The sequence below is a fragment of the Saccopteryx bilineata genome, chromosome 1 (genome assembly GCF_036850765.1).
Source record: "Saccopteryx bilineata isolate mSacBil1 chromosome 1, mSacBil1_pri_phased_curated, whole genome shotgun sequence".
Classification (NCBI taxonomy): domain Eukaryota; kingdom Metazoa; phylum Chordata; class Mammalia; order Chiroptera; family Emballonuridae; genus Saccopteryx; species Saccopteryx bilineata.
The window spans coordinates 73,372,153-73,388,407 of record NC_089490.1 but is presented as its reverse complement, the minus strand read 5'-3'; the positions used below and the strand labels follow the sequence as shown (position 1 = coordinate 73,388,407).

The window sequence follows — 16,255 nt, the reverse complement described above, 5'->3', positions numbered from 1 at the left end:
AAGCTAAAGCGTTCCTAGGGCAGACCGTACTTCACTTTGAAGAAGGGTCACGTTGCTAAAGTAAAAAATTTCAGGCGCTGTGTACAGAACACTTAGGCTCTTGGCTTTCTGCCCTATTGAAGATGGAAACGGGTCGGGCATGGCGCTGGCTCCATTAAGGTTAATGTACAGGAATGTTCAGAAACTTCCACAGCGTGCGTTAGAGTCCAGGCGGTATTGCCCGTAACAAAGATGGCGTGAAACCACGTTAACCCGGTACCGTCATGCGCTGGACGACCAGGATGCAGAAACTGTGCAACTTCATATGATGAGCGGATGTTATTGCTACTACTTCCGGGTGAGACCGCTCCAGCGCCATCTTGTCTTGTTCGGGAAGAAGTAGAAGCATCGAAAGGGTTGGAGAGGTATTACAGGAACGGTGGGGACAACGGTGTTCCGGAGCCACAGTGGGTAAGTGGTGGAGAACAATTACGTGTGAGGACTTGCCAGGCCATCATAGCCTTCATGGTTTCTGTGGCGAAGGTAGTATAACTTAAAAACACGCAGGCTGCGTACGCTGCTTGGCGCGACCGCTGGAACCTCATCCCCTTAAAGCCGCGGCGTCCGCCGGACTTGGTGAATCAAATGGTCCTCTCAGGAAAAGGAAATGTACCCGTGAAAGAGGGTGCTCACGACCCCTTCCACTTAACTACGAGAGTTTCTTCTCGCAGGAGAAGGGACTGATTCTTGGGCTCCTGACCTGCTGTTGGGCACTGCGCGTGCGCAGTGGGAACCCCCCGGTGGGGGGGGGGCGGAGGGGGCGGAGGAGGCGGAGGGCCGGGACCTGGACTTTTTGCAGCTCCGACTCCGCAGGCGCAGCCAAGGACAGATGCGTCCTGTTAACTATAATTAGGCTCCTTAGGTTATGTTTTTCTTGGTTTGATCCGGTGGTGGACGTTATGTGTTAAGCTTCACCAGGGAAAGAGGCAGTGTCTAACATTTTAGTTGTATCATCCAGTGGTGTCTGTGATTGTCATACGAACATCGTGGGGATTTGACAGATTTTGATTGTCGGAGGTTATTTCATAGAAGAGCAAAACAAACTTATTTCCGATTGGAGTGCAGCAAGGCAAAAGGATTAAAAACAAAATAGAACATAAAGATTCACGCGTGGGACTACTTTGTAAAGTGTCCTGGGGGTGTAGGGAAAGTAACAGTAAATCAGTTCTTTTAAGATGTTCTTGAGACTGTATTTAACTTTTTTCCAGTAGACTTTATTTTTTAGAAGCATTATTTACAGAAAGATTGAGCAGATAGTACAGAATTTCCATGTAAATACCCAAAGCCCCATTACAGTTTCTCTTTATTAATGTACATACAGTACATTAGTGTGATGTTTGTTGTACAATTAATGGACACGCTATTATTAATAGACATGGTATTGACACGTTATTATTAAAGTCCATGTTTATTCATATTTCCTAAGTTTTAACCACATGTTCTTTTTTTGTCCCAGAGTCACATTTAGGATACCATATGGCATTTAGGTGTCATGTGTCTTTAGCCTTTTCTTGGTTTTGACAATTTCTCAGGCTTTTCTTGTTTTTAATGACTGTTATAGTCCCAAATTCAAATGTTGAAATTCTAACTTCAGTATCTCAGAAGGTGACTATATTTGGAGATAGTGTCTGTAAAGAAGTAAAATGAGGCCATGGGGGTAGGCCCTAATCTATTAAGACTGGTATCCTTACAAGAAAAGATGAGGACACAGAGAAGACCATGTAAAGACAGGGAGGAGGCATTCATCTACAAACCAAGGGTAGAGGTCTCAATTAAACTGACCTTGCTGACATTTTGATCTTGGACTTCTGGCCTCCAGAGCTATGAGGAAATAAATTTCTGTTGTTAAGCTACCCATTCTTCTGTACTTTATGACAGGCCTAGTAGACCAATACAGTGGCCTTGACAGTTTTGAAGAGTACTTACTGGGCATGTAGGATGATGCCCGTTATTGAAATTTGTCTGATGATTTTCTAATGGTAAGACTGGTCTGAAAGGGTTTTGCAGTGGAAGATCACAAGCATCCTATCAAGGGTAGGTACTATAAAAATGACATCACATTGAGATTGACCTTGATCACCTGCTCGAGGTAGTAGTGTTTGTCAAGTTTCTACACTGTAGTTACTCTGTATCCACCCCTCCTTTCCGTACTGACTGGAAGTCCCTTTGCACAGTTTACACTTGAGTGGAGAGTTATGCTCTTCCTTCTTTAGGGCAGAGTATCGACATACGTTATTTGAAATTCTGCATGGGAGATTAGTCTGTTCCCTTCCATTTATTCAGTCATTTACTTATATCAGCGCGGACTCGTAGGTATTTGTATTATAGTTTGTGTTATATTCCGTAGTATTTTATTTTGTTGCCCCCCTTCCAGTTTTGGACTTTAGGAGCTCTTTCAGTTGTTGTGTCACTTTGACATGGCCCATTCTTCTTCTTTTTTCTAATTTTTTTTTTTTCATTTTTAGAGAGGAGAGGGAGAGACAGACAGAGAGAGTAGAGACAGAGAGAGAGAGGAGGGGGGAGGAGCTGGAAGCATCAACTCCCATATGTGCCTTGACCAGGCAAGCCCAGGGTTTTGAACCGGCGACCTCAGCATTTCCAGGTCGACGCTTTATTCACTGCGCCACCACAGGTCAGGCAAATTGATTTTGGGAGAGAGGGAGAAAGAGAAGGCAAGTGAGATGGAGAGGGGAGAAGGAGAGAGGGAGAAAGAGAAGGCAAGTGAGATGGAGAGGAAGCACCTGCTCGTAGTGGTTGCTTCCTGTATGTGCCTTGACCGGGCAAGCCCAGGGATTGAACCGGCGACCTCAGCATTGCAGGTCGATGCTTTATCCACTGCACCACCACAGGTCAGGACTCTTTTTTCTTTTTAAGCACTTTTTTACTTCCTAGAACTCCAGGCTCATTTGCTATGCCCCAGTCCCGAGAATCAGCTGTTTCTCTAAGGTTCCCTGATTCCTTTCATTGTATTAATAGAATGGTGTTAGAATCAAAATACTCTACTTGTTACTGGGGTGTTGTTTCCTTTAGGCTCTTGCTCTAATTTATTTTTCAGTTATCATTTTATTGGTATCTATAACCAGACTATCCAATTCTCTAATCTTTCTTGAATACCTCTGTTAGGCTAGAAGCTGCAAAATATTTCAATATAAATCAAAATCCATGTCACATAAAGTAGCAAAGATCCCCCCCACACACACACTCACACACATTTCAAGTGATTACAAGGTCAACCTTTATGGGTATTGGTGCCATTTCCACCTAATCTGAATTGAACAAATGAATTTTTTAATTTTGAGGTTAGTCATTTTCTGGTGTTTAGGACTGAAAGGGCTGGGAGAAGATTATTGCACTTTGTAGTTTCTAAACTTTGTGTTTGATGTAAGAATTTTTTGACCATAGGCATCAAAGGGTAGATGTGTTTCTGTATCTCTTTGATTTTACCATTAATGCTTAAGGTCTTTAAGACATTTCATTTTCATTTATGTAGTCACACAGTCTATGATTGTCATTTAAACAAGTATTTTTAAGAACTTAAAAGCAGTATTCTAATATAGAGTCATCTAAGAAATGAGTAAGATAAGATGAATGATGGTCATTTCTGGTTGTATTAGTTTCTTAGGGATGTGGTAACAAATCACAAACCGGTGGCCTGAAACAACAGGAATTTCTTCTTTCACAGTTATACAGTCTGAAAGTGCCATACTGGTTCTCTCTCTCTCTCCTCTAGAGAGAAGGTACTACTTTGCCTCTTCCCAGCTTGCTGACATGTTGGTTCCCAGCAATCCTTTGTTTTCCTTCCCTATAAACACATCTGTCCAGTCTCTGCTCCTGTGGTCATGTGCTTTTCTGTGTGTTTGTGTGTATGTGTGTTATAAGGACACCAGTCATATTGGATTAGGACCCACCTTAATCCAGTATGACCTCATTTTAGCTTGACTACATCTGAAAAGACCTTATTTCCAAATAAGGGCATATTCACGATTTACGGAGTTTGGGGATAGGATTTCAGTGTACCTTCTAGGGAGACACGATTCAGTCCTTAACACTGGTTATAGTCATAAGCTAGATTATTATAGCCATGTATGATAACTGGGATGATTTGATGCAAACCATGGTTATTGATCAATTCTGTTCTTCCTAAATCCCAGTTGTTTCCAAATAATAGCAGTTAATTAAACTTCATAAAGAAAAAGTCTTGCACTTTCCCTTCATGCGTCTGACTCATCAGTAATCAAATTCTTCCAAACTTGATAATTTGAGTCTAAAGGGTGAAGGAAGATGGAATAAATTGGAATTATTTTTGATGTTATAAAATGAGAGTAGCAGTATTAGGATGCTGTTTTCATCATTAAGTATTAATTCATTTACTTGATAATTACAATGAATGAGTAAAGTATTTCCTCAATAGAGGCAAAGCACTATGGAGGATTTAAATAATTACAGGATTTCCTTTGTTCTCAAGAAGATTCTTGTGTGAGCCAAGACAAAAAAAAACATTGAAATTCAATATAAGTCCCTCTATAACAAATGCTCCTTATCATCTTTAATTTACTATTGTGGAAATTTTCAATAGTACAGAAGTGGAATATGAACCCTAACGTCCTTATTACCCATTTTAATCAATTATCGTCTCCCAAATCATTATTAAACCAATGTATAAATGTCATTTTTTTGTCAATAACAAGGGTGATTTCATTAAGCCATAATGAAATTTAAAAACATTTTTTATTATTGCTGGTACCTTCATATTTCTTCTGTTGTACAGATTTTGCATTTGTTTGTTAGTAAAGGTTTTATAGTGAAGGTGAAGGAAGAAAGAATAGGGCTTCTAAGTCCATGCCATCAAATCACAATTTTGTTTTTGAATTAAGAATAGTGAATGCGCTTGACCAGGTGGTGACGCAGTGGATAGGGTGTCAAACTGGGAGGCAGAGTACCCAGGTTCGAAACCCCAAGGTTGCTGCCTTGAGCAACAAGCTCTGCTGTAGCCCCCTGGTCAAGGCATATATGAGAAAGAAATCAATGAACAACGAAGGTGCCGCAACAGAGAATTGAGGCTTCTCATCTCCCTTTCAGTCTGTCTCTCTGTCTTTCTCTGACACACACACACAGAAAAGAATAATTAATGAAACCTTTAATCAAGGATTGTACTAGATGCCAAAACATAAAACTTTATATTAAATATTGACATATATCAAGTCTTTTTTTAAAACCTGTCACTTTATAAAATTCAGCACAACTCCAAATTTTGTTCTCATGACAAGAGGTATCTTTTTTGGACTAGATAACAGATATACTCCAAATCCTCCTTAAGAAAATGACGCAGAGGTAATTGCCTACATTTATATGACTTGTGTAATTGTTTTTTTTTTTTTTTTGTATTTTTCTGAAGCTGGAAACGGGGAGAGACAGTCAGACAGACTCCCGCATGCGCCCGACCGGGATCCACCCGGCACGCCCACCATGGGGCGACGCTCTGCCCACCAGGGGGTGATGCTCTGCCCTTCCCGGCGTCGCTCTGTTGCGACCAGAGCCACTCTAGCGCCTGGGGCAGAGGCCAAGGAGCCATCCCCAGAGCTCGGGCCATCTTTTTGCTCCAATGGAGCCTCGGCTGCAGGAGGGGAAGAGATAGATAGGAAGGAGAGGGGGAGGGGTGGAGAAGCAGATGGGCGCTTCTCCTGTGTGCCGGGAATCGAACCCGGGACTTCTGCACACCAGGCCGATGCTGATGCTCTACCACTGAGCCATTGAGCCAACCGGCCAGGGCCATTGTGTAATTCTTTTTTTTTTTTTTTATTTCTGAAGCTGGAAACAGGGAGAGACAGTCAGACAGACTCCCGCATGCACCCGACCGGGATCCACCCGGCACGCCCACCATGGGGCGACGCTCTGCCCACCAGGGGGCGATGCTCTGCCCATCCTGGGCGTTGCCATGTTGCGACCAGAGCCACTCTAGCGCCTGGGGCGGAGGCCACAGAGCCATCCCCAGCGCCCGGGCCATCTTTGCTCCAATGGAGCCTTGGCTGCGGGAGGGGAAGAGAGAGACAGAGAGGAAGGCGCGGCGGAGGGGTGGAGAAGCAAATGGGCGCTTCTCCTGTGTGCCCTGGCCGGGAATCGAACCCCGGTCCTCCGCACGCTAGGCCGACGCTCTACCGCTGAGCCAACCGGCCAGGGCCATTGTGTAATTCTTATTGCCTGTATCAGTCATTATGGACTGTGCTAATCAGCTTTTTGTGATTCTTTTCTTTTTCCTTTTTTTCTTTTTTCTTTTTTTTTACTTTTCCGAAGCTGGAAACAGGGAGGCAGTCAGACAGACTCCCGTCTGCGCCCGACCGGGATCCACCTGGCACGCCCACCAGGGGGCGATGCTCTGCCCTTTGGGGTGTCGCTCTGTTGCGACTAGAGCCACTCCAGCACCCGGGGCAGAGGCCAAGGAGCCATCCCCAGCGCCCGGGCCATCTTTTTGCTCCAATGGAGCCTCGGCTGCAGGACGGGAAGAGATAGAGAGGAAGGAGGGAAGGGTGGAGAAGCAGATAGGTGCTTCTCCTGTGTGCCCTGGCCGGGAATCGAACCCGGGACTCCTGCACGCCAGGCCGACGCTCTACCACTGAGCCAACCGGCCAGGGCCTCCTTTTTTTTTTTTTTTTTTTTTAAATGAAAGACAGAGGGAGCGGACAGACAGAAAGGTAAAGAGATGAGAAGCATCAACTCATAGGCACTTTAGTTGTTCACTGATTGATTTCTCATACATGCCGTGCCGGGAGGAGGGGAGCTGCCACTGAGCCCGTGACCGCTTGCTCAAGCCAGTGACCATGTGGTCATGTCTAGTATCCAGCCGTCAAGCTGGCAACTCCACACTCAAGCTTGTGAGCCTGTGCTCAAGCCCGATGAGCCTGTGCTCAGGTTGGTAACTTCGGAGTTTTGAACCTGTATTCTCAGCATCCCAGGTCAATGCTCTGTCCACTGTGCCACCACCTGATCAGGCTTTCTTTGATTCTTTGTATCTTAAAAAAACTGTAGATTTCTAAAAATACACACTCATGCAAAAGTAATTCAAAGAATACAGAAAAATATAAAATAAAATACGAAAATTCCCTGAGCTCTGTTTTCACCCCCAGAGCAAAGCAGAGCAGCTTTAAGGGGTGTGTGTGTGTGTGTATAACTTAGGAATTTTCTATATGAAATTGCATTCTTATAAATAAAAAACCTGAAGTATCATTATTCATGGTATACCACTTTTTTTTCTCTTAATACAATTTGTTCATTAATATATTTCAGCATATAGAAGTCTACTTTATTCTTTTGTATGGCTGAATAGGAAGGAGTACACTGTATGGTTTACTCTTATCTATGTCTCTTAGTTAATTAAGTATCCCTAAAAGAAGACGTTTAGTGTTACAAACATGCTGTAGGTTTTTGAATGACATAGTATCCTCATCCTTGGTTTAAATCTTGGAAGTGGAGGTGGTGGGGTATGTTAGTTACAATTAAGCAAGACTCACTGGAGAGGAGATAACCTTGGCAAGGCAACTTTAATAACTTCAGCAGGGTATGCCGCCCCTAGTGAAAGCCGCCCAGCAAGGTGTGGGCAGGGGTGGGAGGGGTGTTCTGTTTTTATTCCTAATGTAGACCTGGGTCTTGCCCCATTGTCTGGGGTGTTGACTGTGCAATCTTATTCTTTCCCGATTGGCTAGTTTAAATGGCCCTGCGAAGTGGGGAAGGGAGAGGTGGGAATAGCATGAAACTGGATGAGGGTGTTAGGGAATAGTTGAAGAGAAGAACATGAGGTAAACAAGTTGTTTTTCCTTCAGTTACAATTTAATAAAATACTGTAATACTAAATTAAATTATATATATTATCTTCCCAAAAGACTAATGATTCAGTGCTTTACCAACATCCTCATTCAGCACTTTTCCCCTGTAGCCAAATCAGGTTTTTCCTTTTTAATTTTATTTAGACAGTTAATTTTAACGGGGTAATACTGATCAATTAGAGTACATAGATTCAGAGAAAACATCTCCAGATCATTTTGACATTTGATTGTGTTGTATACCATCACCCAAAGTCAAATTGTTCTCCCTCACCTTTTATTTGTTTTTTTTATGCCCCTCCCCGCCCCCGCCCCCTCTCTCTCTTCCCTCCCCTCCCCCTGGTAACCACTGCACTCTTGCCCATGTCCATGAGTCTCAGTTTTGTGTCTCACCTATGTATGGAATACAGTTCTTAGTTTTTTCTGATTTACTTATTTCAGTATAATTTATCAAGGTCCATCCGTGTTACGTAAATGATCCGATGTCATCATTTCTTATGGATGAGTAGTATTCCGTAGTATATATGTACCAAATCAGGTTTTTCAATTGCAGATTTACTTGAAGTATTTTATTAACTAGCTCCTAACGTCTTACTTCCTTGACTTTTACTGTCATCTATGTTGCGTTTTAATTCTGCTATTTCTCAGAGTTTCACCTCTTCTCATATTTTTCTCAGCCTAAGTGTATCAAACACTGTATCTGAATAGTAGCTTCTATAAAAACTTTTTGGGGAAAAAGTAAAATAAGTGGTTGGTTTTAACAAACACCATGGCTACAAGTAATACAAGTGAAGCTCTTGGAAATATACAAGTAAAATCTTTCTGTGTGTAGAAAAATTCTGAAGTTTTCTTTTCTTTTTTTTTTTTTTTTTTTACAGAGACAGAGAGTGAGTCAGAGAGGGATAGACAGGGACAGACAGACAGGAATGGAGAGAGAGGAGAAGCATCAATCATTAGTTTTTCATTGCGCATTGCAACACCTTTGTTGTTCATTGATTGCTTTCTCATATGTGCCTTGACCGTGGGCCTTCAGCAGATCGAGGAACCCCTTTCTGGAGCCAGAGACCGTGGGTCTAAGCTGGTGAGCTTTTGCTCAAACCAGATGAGCCCGTGCTTAAGCTGGCGACCTCAGGGTCTCGAACCTAGATCCTCTGCCTCCCAGTCCGACTCTCTATCCACTGTGCTACCGCCTGGTTAGGCTGAAGTTTTCTTTTTTAAATAATAAAAGTTTCAACCTGGGGTGTGAGGAGTAGGGACAGGAAGATTTTTTTTTGTTTTCAAAGATAAAGTGAAATCTGGTTACATCTTAGATCTTTTTTAGAGAAGAAAATGGAATTGAGTAGAAATGGGATGTCTTGTTCAATTCTACCCCCACCCACTTGTAAACTTGAGGAAAGCTATCACAAATGATACTAAACAATCTTGGTGATGACATTAACCACTTATTGAAGCTTCTTGTGCTGAGTTTTCATACATTTCTCATTTAATCCTCACAGTTACCCTGTGAGATAAGACACCTGTGTCCTCCATTTTACAGTTGAGAAAACTAGGGATTGGACAGTTCATTTGCCCAGGCTCGCATAGCTAGTGAGTGGTATAGGTATCCCAGGTTATAGGTAAGAACTAGAACTTGAGCTCTGAAATCTAGGTGGCAAGTGATGACCAGAAAACTTTAAAAGAACACTGAAAAAGTCCATAAAAACATTAAACATAAGTAAAAGAAACTTTGTTTTTGGGGGATTTTAAGAAAAGTAAGTTTGTATATTAGAAATTGTGAGAGGGAGTCAGAACAATCATTTTCATCGTGAAAGTGGTTTTACTAAGTGCACATCTATTTGCAACTTGAGCAGGTACTGTATAGTGCTGCTTATAATGCCTACATTGTGTGAGTTTACAACCTAAAACAGAAACAGTTATACATTGAATTCTGATATGCCATTAGAGCTCTGGAAAAAAACTGTGCTTCTGCCAGGTTCTTGGTTCTCCTAAATGTAGGTCAAGACTTTCCTTATCATTAACCTTTAAAAGTAAACAGGAAGTAGGTGCTATAGATTATTCATTTAATTGTTTGGTGTTTTGTGACTTGTGTGGAAGAAACTGCCCTGTACCTTATGGAAGATAAAAAGATAAATAGATTTGTCTTTATCAGCTTTTGAAAAACTATTGATCCTACTGGAAGAAAATCTGCAGAACAGACTGTTCTCACCTTGCAGGTGTTAATTTTTATTAACACTATATGTCATATATGTCAGCATATGTCAAACAATCCCTAAATTATTTGACACTGTTTTGTATTGTTAATGAATTTTTCAAGTAAATGAAAACAAGATATTTTGAAGAAAAAAATGTTTAGAAGTGTTGCCTTTTTATTTCTGATGTTTTGGTTTTCCTTAACCTTATAATGGTAAATACTTTCTCATTATAATTAATGGAAGAAAAAAAGTTCCCAATTTGGAGATGATCACATTTTTATGTTATATTTCTAAAATTTATTTTTATTCTAATTTTTTAAAATCTAAGCAAACATACTCTTTTTTTATTTATTTTTTTTCAGGGCATAAGTAATCTTGCTGCTATGCTTCCAAGCTGTAATCTGAATCCATCTAAATTTTAAAAAGAAGGTGAACCTCTGAGGTCAGTCAAAATAACAGTTGGTTTCTTCTGGGTGTTTCCCCTTTGTTTGTTACTTTTTATTAAAGTTGTAAGAGAGGTTACTTTTTAAGGACTGTAATGAGTCATTTAGTTTTAAAGTGCTGTAAAGGTATAGTTGAAAAAGAGCAGAAGGGTAAAAAAAGGGGAAGAACAACAAAAATCTGAAGGGAGATTAGGAAAAGTATATTTAGTTTAGAATCGATACCCCAGTTCATTGTTGGCCTCAACAACGGTGCTGTTTTAGTGCATATTTTGCAATATTCTAGCAGTGCCATTATAATACTGTAGTTGTATTCATGCAACTAGAAGATAAGTGCACTTGACTCATAAGCAAGTCAAGGTAACAAAGGAATGCATCTTCCCTAATTCAGTGTTCTTCAGTTGAGAGGTCACCATCTGCCATTGATGGAATTCTAAAACATTCCAAAAATGCTGCAGAAACTGGAGTCTCAAACTCCAGTTTGAGTTGATGTCTCTTCTTTGTTATTCTGGCTTCTCTACTTTTTTGTTATTCTGCAATACTAAGGCTTTTGTCTTGTTTCTAGAAGAAAGTAAAGGGTTAATCAGGAAGGGTTTATTATTTAATGCCTACTTTATGCTAAGCCCTGGGGTACAAAAATGAAACATACACTGCTTACCATGTATTATCACTGGTTCTTGAACAGGTTTGCATGTCACTGTTAGGTGAATTACAAAGATATTAGACATGTAGGAATTTAAACTTTTTATTATAAAAGTTCAGACTAGTTTACAGAAAGGTAAACTAGAGTGATAAACTTCTCCCCTATACTCATTATCTAGATTTAATAGTTATTAACATTTGTTCTCTCCCCCAATCTTTTCCATGGTATTTACATTTTAAGACACCTGGTCTTTTAAACTGTCTCACTTTTCTGAATTTATCTGATTGTTTCTTTTGATACTATTTATCTCATTCCTTTGTCCCCTTATAGTTCCTTCACACTAGAAGTGAGATTGAAAACCCATTTGGGTTCAGTTAAACAGATTTGATAAAAATATTTGTAGTCATTCTGGGGACATAATATTGTGTTTCATGAGGAGACACCATTCCAGATTATTAACTCTGTAGGGGTGATATTTTGACAACCTCTGAATCTGTGATTTCCCATTACTTCTTTTTTAAGATTGTCTGAATCAATTATTTTGTTAGGTTTGGAAAGATGGAAGTTTTTGTAAATCTATCTTACTTAAAGCATTTATTAGCTGTTACTATTTATTTATTATTTTTTATTCAGTGAGAGGAGAGGAGGCAGAGATAGACTCCCACATGCTCCCTGACCTGGATCCATCTGGCAAGCCCACTAGGGGTTGATGCTCTGCGCTTCTGGGGCATTGCTCCATTGCTCAGCCACCAAGCTCTTCTTAGCACCTGAGGTGGAGGCCATGGAGCCATCCTCAGCGCCTCAAGCCTACTTACTTAAATTGAGCCATGGCTGTGGGAGATGAAGAGAGAGAGAGAGAGAAGTGAGAAGGGGAGGGGTGGAGAAGCAGATGGGCTTCTCCTATGTGCTCTGATCAGGAATAGAACTCAGGACATCCACATGGTGGGCCGACGCTATACCACTGAACCAACTGGCCAGAGTCTTATATATAGTTATTTATAAGCAAGATTTCCCCTTCATTAGCTAGAGCTATTTGATTACCCTTTTCAGAGAGTCTTGTTTGGGGGAAATTAAACCACAGTATTTAATTCTTCTTTTTTTATTTTAAAAAATATTTTATTTATTGATTTTACAGAGAGAGGGGAACAAAGGTGGGGGGAACAAAAAGCAACTTAAAGTTGCTTTACTTTAGCTGTTCATTGATTACTTGTATGAACCTTGACGCAGAAAGCCTAGGATTTTGAACCTGGTAGCCTCAGCATTCCAGGTTGACGGCCTATTCACACTGCACCACCACAGGCCAGGCTTATTTCCAGAGATTTATATTGGGAGAAATTAGTCTCCCCCCCCCCCTTTTGAGATAAATTGATTTGAGCTATGCTTACCTCCAAACTCTGACACCAGTATTAACATGAAATATTCTACTCTTGCTTGCCAACCTAAAAAATTCCAGTTGCCTCCGGCAACGTATTGACCAGAATTTTAGAGCTCTGATCATATAACTGGGTCATACAGTAATTTCTGTGAGAGCTTTTAAAATTAAAGAACTCTCATTCTCATTTTTAAATTGTTCATTTTATTGAAGATAGAAAATCCAATATATTTTTAAAGTCAGGATGTGGGATCAAGGAGGACAGCCTTGGCAGCAATGGCCCTTGAACCAGCAACAGTGGATGCAGTCATTCCAGCACCAGCAGGATCCAAGTAAGGAAACAAACCAAATTTGGAGGGTGGGCAAGGAGAGAGATGGAGATATGTGGGAAGTACTCAGTGGGATTAAGGAAAATGAAATTGGTTTATTGGATTATTTTATGGTCAGTATTTAATCTTTAAAACAGTTCTATTTTCTAAAGAAAGTGGAAAAATCTTAAGTGGATAATTGAAGTAAAATATACTTCTGTTATTTCTGAATCTTATAATTCTGTGTAGATCATAGTCAACTGATGGTATGCTAAATCACTTCTCCTTCGTATGGAACATTTCAGGCATATACAGATGTAGAAAAGAGTAGAGGGAGCACCCATCTATGACTTAGCTTTAATACTTACTTATAGTAAGTTTTTTTCATTGATACGATCCTTTTTGCTGTCCTGCCTTTATTGGTTTAATCTGAACCTATTTTTTTCTTTAAATTTTCATTTATTGTTTCTTTTAGAGAGAGGAAAGGATGGGGAGAGAAACATTGATTTGTTTTTTCACTTATTTTCTTATTCATTGTTTGGTTCTTGTATGTGTCCTGACTGGGGTTTGAACCCACAACCTTGGTGTATCAGATGACACTTTTACTGGCACCTATTCATCAGGGCTGAACCAATTTTTTGAATAGCTACATAGCAATTCTATTATAGAACTATACTGTAACTTAACTGATCCACTTTTGGATGATTGATTGTAGTTTTTACTTTTTAAAAATATACTGCTCACAAAAATTAGAGGATATTTCAAAAATGAATATGAAGCAATAAAATATCCTCTAATTTTTTGAGCAGTGTAATTACCATAATTTTGTATACATATTTTTCATGTGTCTAATTATTTTCTTAGGAAAAAGTTCAAGAACTAGGTTAGATAGCAGTTACATATTTGGAAAGTGTTAGATAGACATTGCCAAGTTTAACTTCATGGGGGTTATGCCAAGCTATGTCTCCATGAAAAGGGGTGAGAATACCTTAACCTGTACTAAACTGAGATGTGAAAAGCTACCTTATTTTGCTTTATTATTTTTTTTTTAATAATATTAAATAGTAAAATGTAAAATTAAATAAAAAATGTCAGATATTTGAGAAGGAAAGGAGAACCTTGAAATTAGTGGGGACAATGAATTTTGAGTAAAGAATGACTAATAAATTGTTAGAGATATATTTTGACTAGTGAAGGGAGCCTTAAACTAAAGAAGGGTGACTGTAAGGAGGAACAGGGATAGATAATTATATTCATCCAGGGTCTACAGGATCCTGATGTAGGCCTGAAGAGGACCCATTTGAGAAAAAATGACTGAGTCTGATCATTTGTTTTTTAAAAAAAGGAATAAAACTTTTTTTAAATTGATTTTTTAGAGAGAGAGAAATACCGATACTGTTCTACATTTTTGCATTCATTGGTTGATTCTTATATGTGGCCTGACCTGGGATGGAACCAACAACCTTGAATTACCTGGCCAGGAGGGTAGAATAAGACTTTAAAATCTTAATAAACTAAGGTACAGAGGATAAATTTCATATGAGTTAGTAATAGAAAATAATTGGTTAAGAGTGTTTTTCTGGAGTCCTTTTTGGGAATTAACAAGATGCTTGTTTTACTTTGAGGCATTATTCTTTTAGCACCTATATTCTGAATGCTAAATTCTGTTATATTAAATTACGTTAGGCCAGATTGACTGGGCTGCATTGGCTCAAGCTTGGATTGCCCAAAGAGAAGCTTCAGGACAGCAAAACATGGTAGAACAACCACCAGGAATGATGCCAAATGGACAAGATATATCAACAATGGACTCTGGTCCAAACAATCATGGGAATTTTCAAGGGGATTCAAACTTTAACAGGATGTGGCAACCAGGTTTGTTGGTTATGTTTTCTTAATTCTAGGACTTTTTAAAATAAAAAGATTAAAATAGTTTAATTTGCTTATTAGTCTTATGACTTCTTGAAATTAATACTTAAAGAACAAGAGCTTTTAATTAGATTTGACCTGGAAATTTTGTTGTTAAAATTATTCTGTGCAGTAGTCTAGCATTGTGGCACTCAGTTTGATTCTTTTCTTGGTTCTTCATTCCTAGGCTGACAGGGGCTGGGAACACTGGAAACCTCACTTGGCACCTAGGGAAGAGAGCATTCTATGGTCTCTCTGTTGCAACCTCTGGCCTTTTCAGAAGCAGGACTGGCAGAGCAAAACATGTCTAGTCTCTAAAGAAAAATTGTGTCACTTTGTGACAAATTAGTCTGTCAAATATACTCTGCCCCTACCATCCACCCATATTTATTTCCCTTTTTCTCAGATAGTGAAGATCTTCCATAAGTTTTTATTTGCTTTGTCTGTTTGTTTGCTTGTTTTTTTTTACTTCAGTTTGATTTAGATTCCTTGATGCTAGTTCAGTTTTCCATGACTTGTACTATTATTTTTAATATACACTTAAATTTATTTATAGAGGAATCTGATATTTAAATGTTTTAATGGTAAAGTCTTATCTTCCTTTCTCTATTAATACTTATTTTTGTTTCTCAATGTAAGAATGGGAAACTCAGAGAGTAATCCTCTAACATCACTTTTAAAAGGATAACGAATATTCTAATATTTGATATTGTGAGGTAGTTCATTTCTAGTTTTCTTGAACCTATGCTAAATTTCCTGAAGTTTGAAAATGTTTTAGTTCCCAAGTTCAAGTTTATAAATGACTCACCCTACCATTTCCACTTCCCTAACTTTGCTCTACTGGTTTTCCTTATGACCCTGGCAAGTGATAGATTTCTTTGTGCCTCAGTTTTCCTTCTGAAATTGGCAAAAATAATACCTGATTTCTCCCTACCTCACAGGGATGTTGTGAGGATAAATGTGTTCATTGAAGAAAGAAATTTTATATAATCCTAGGTGTTATTCTTGGGGTGTTACTGAACAACAATAGTTTCGCATTTTGTTCTTTTATTAAAAATAATGTTGAGCATTTGGTTTCCATTTATTTAGGATAAGAATTGAAATTAGTTTATTTGAATTATTTATTAGATTAACTCATTGCTTATTTTTAAGTTATACAATAGAAATTTAACCAAGAAGTCATAATTTTTATATTTATTTCTTTACTGAAAAATCTAGCTTTCTTGAGAGCTTAAAATTTTGTGTTGATTTTCTTATAACTCCCTGTTGAATGTTTTTATGCCTAAATCCTAAATAGAATGGGGAATGCATCAGCAACCCCCCCATCCCCCTCCAGATCAGCCATGGATGCCACCAACACCAGGCCCAATGGACATTGTTCCTCCTTCCGAAGACAGCAACAGTCAGGACAGTGGGGAATTTGCCCCTGACAACAGGCATATATTTAACCAGAACAATCACAACTTTGGTGGACCACCCGATAATTTTGCAGTGGGCCCAGTGAACCAGTTTGACTATCAGGTGAAAGATATTTTGTTG

At 39.3% G+C, this 16,255-nt stretch overlaps 1 protein-coding gene across 5 annotated transcripts in view; it reads left to right on the top strand.

Annotated features, from left to right (window-relative positions):
* Nucleotides 1–334: 334 nt before the first annotated feature.
* PNISR (PNN interacting serine and arginine rich protein) overlaps nucleotides 335–16,255 on the top strand; it is a 31,857-nt gene continuing 15,936 nt past the window's right edge. For 2 of the 5 annotated variants that reach the window (XM_066254420.1, XM_066254408.1), the window contains exons 1-5: nucleotides 335–450; nucleotides 10,408–10,487; nucleotides 12,714–12,832; nucleotides 14,495–14,683; nucleotides 16,014–16,237. In XM_066254420.1, coding sequence (XP_066110517.1) covers nucleotides 12,745–12,832; nucleotides 14,495–14,683; nucleotides 16,014–16,237 — 501 coding nt within the window. In that variant the 5' untranslated portion in view covers nucleotides 335–450; nucleotides 10,408–10,487; nucleotides 12,714–12,744. Of the gene's footprint in view, nucleotides 451–10,407; nucleotides 10,488–12,713; nucleotides 12,833–14,494; nucleotides 14,684–14,903; nucleotides 16,238–16,255 lie in introns of those variants that run through there. The other 3 variants (XM_066254416.1, XM_066254413.1, XM_066254421.1) reach the window with 3 other exon arrangements.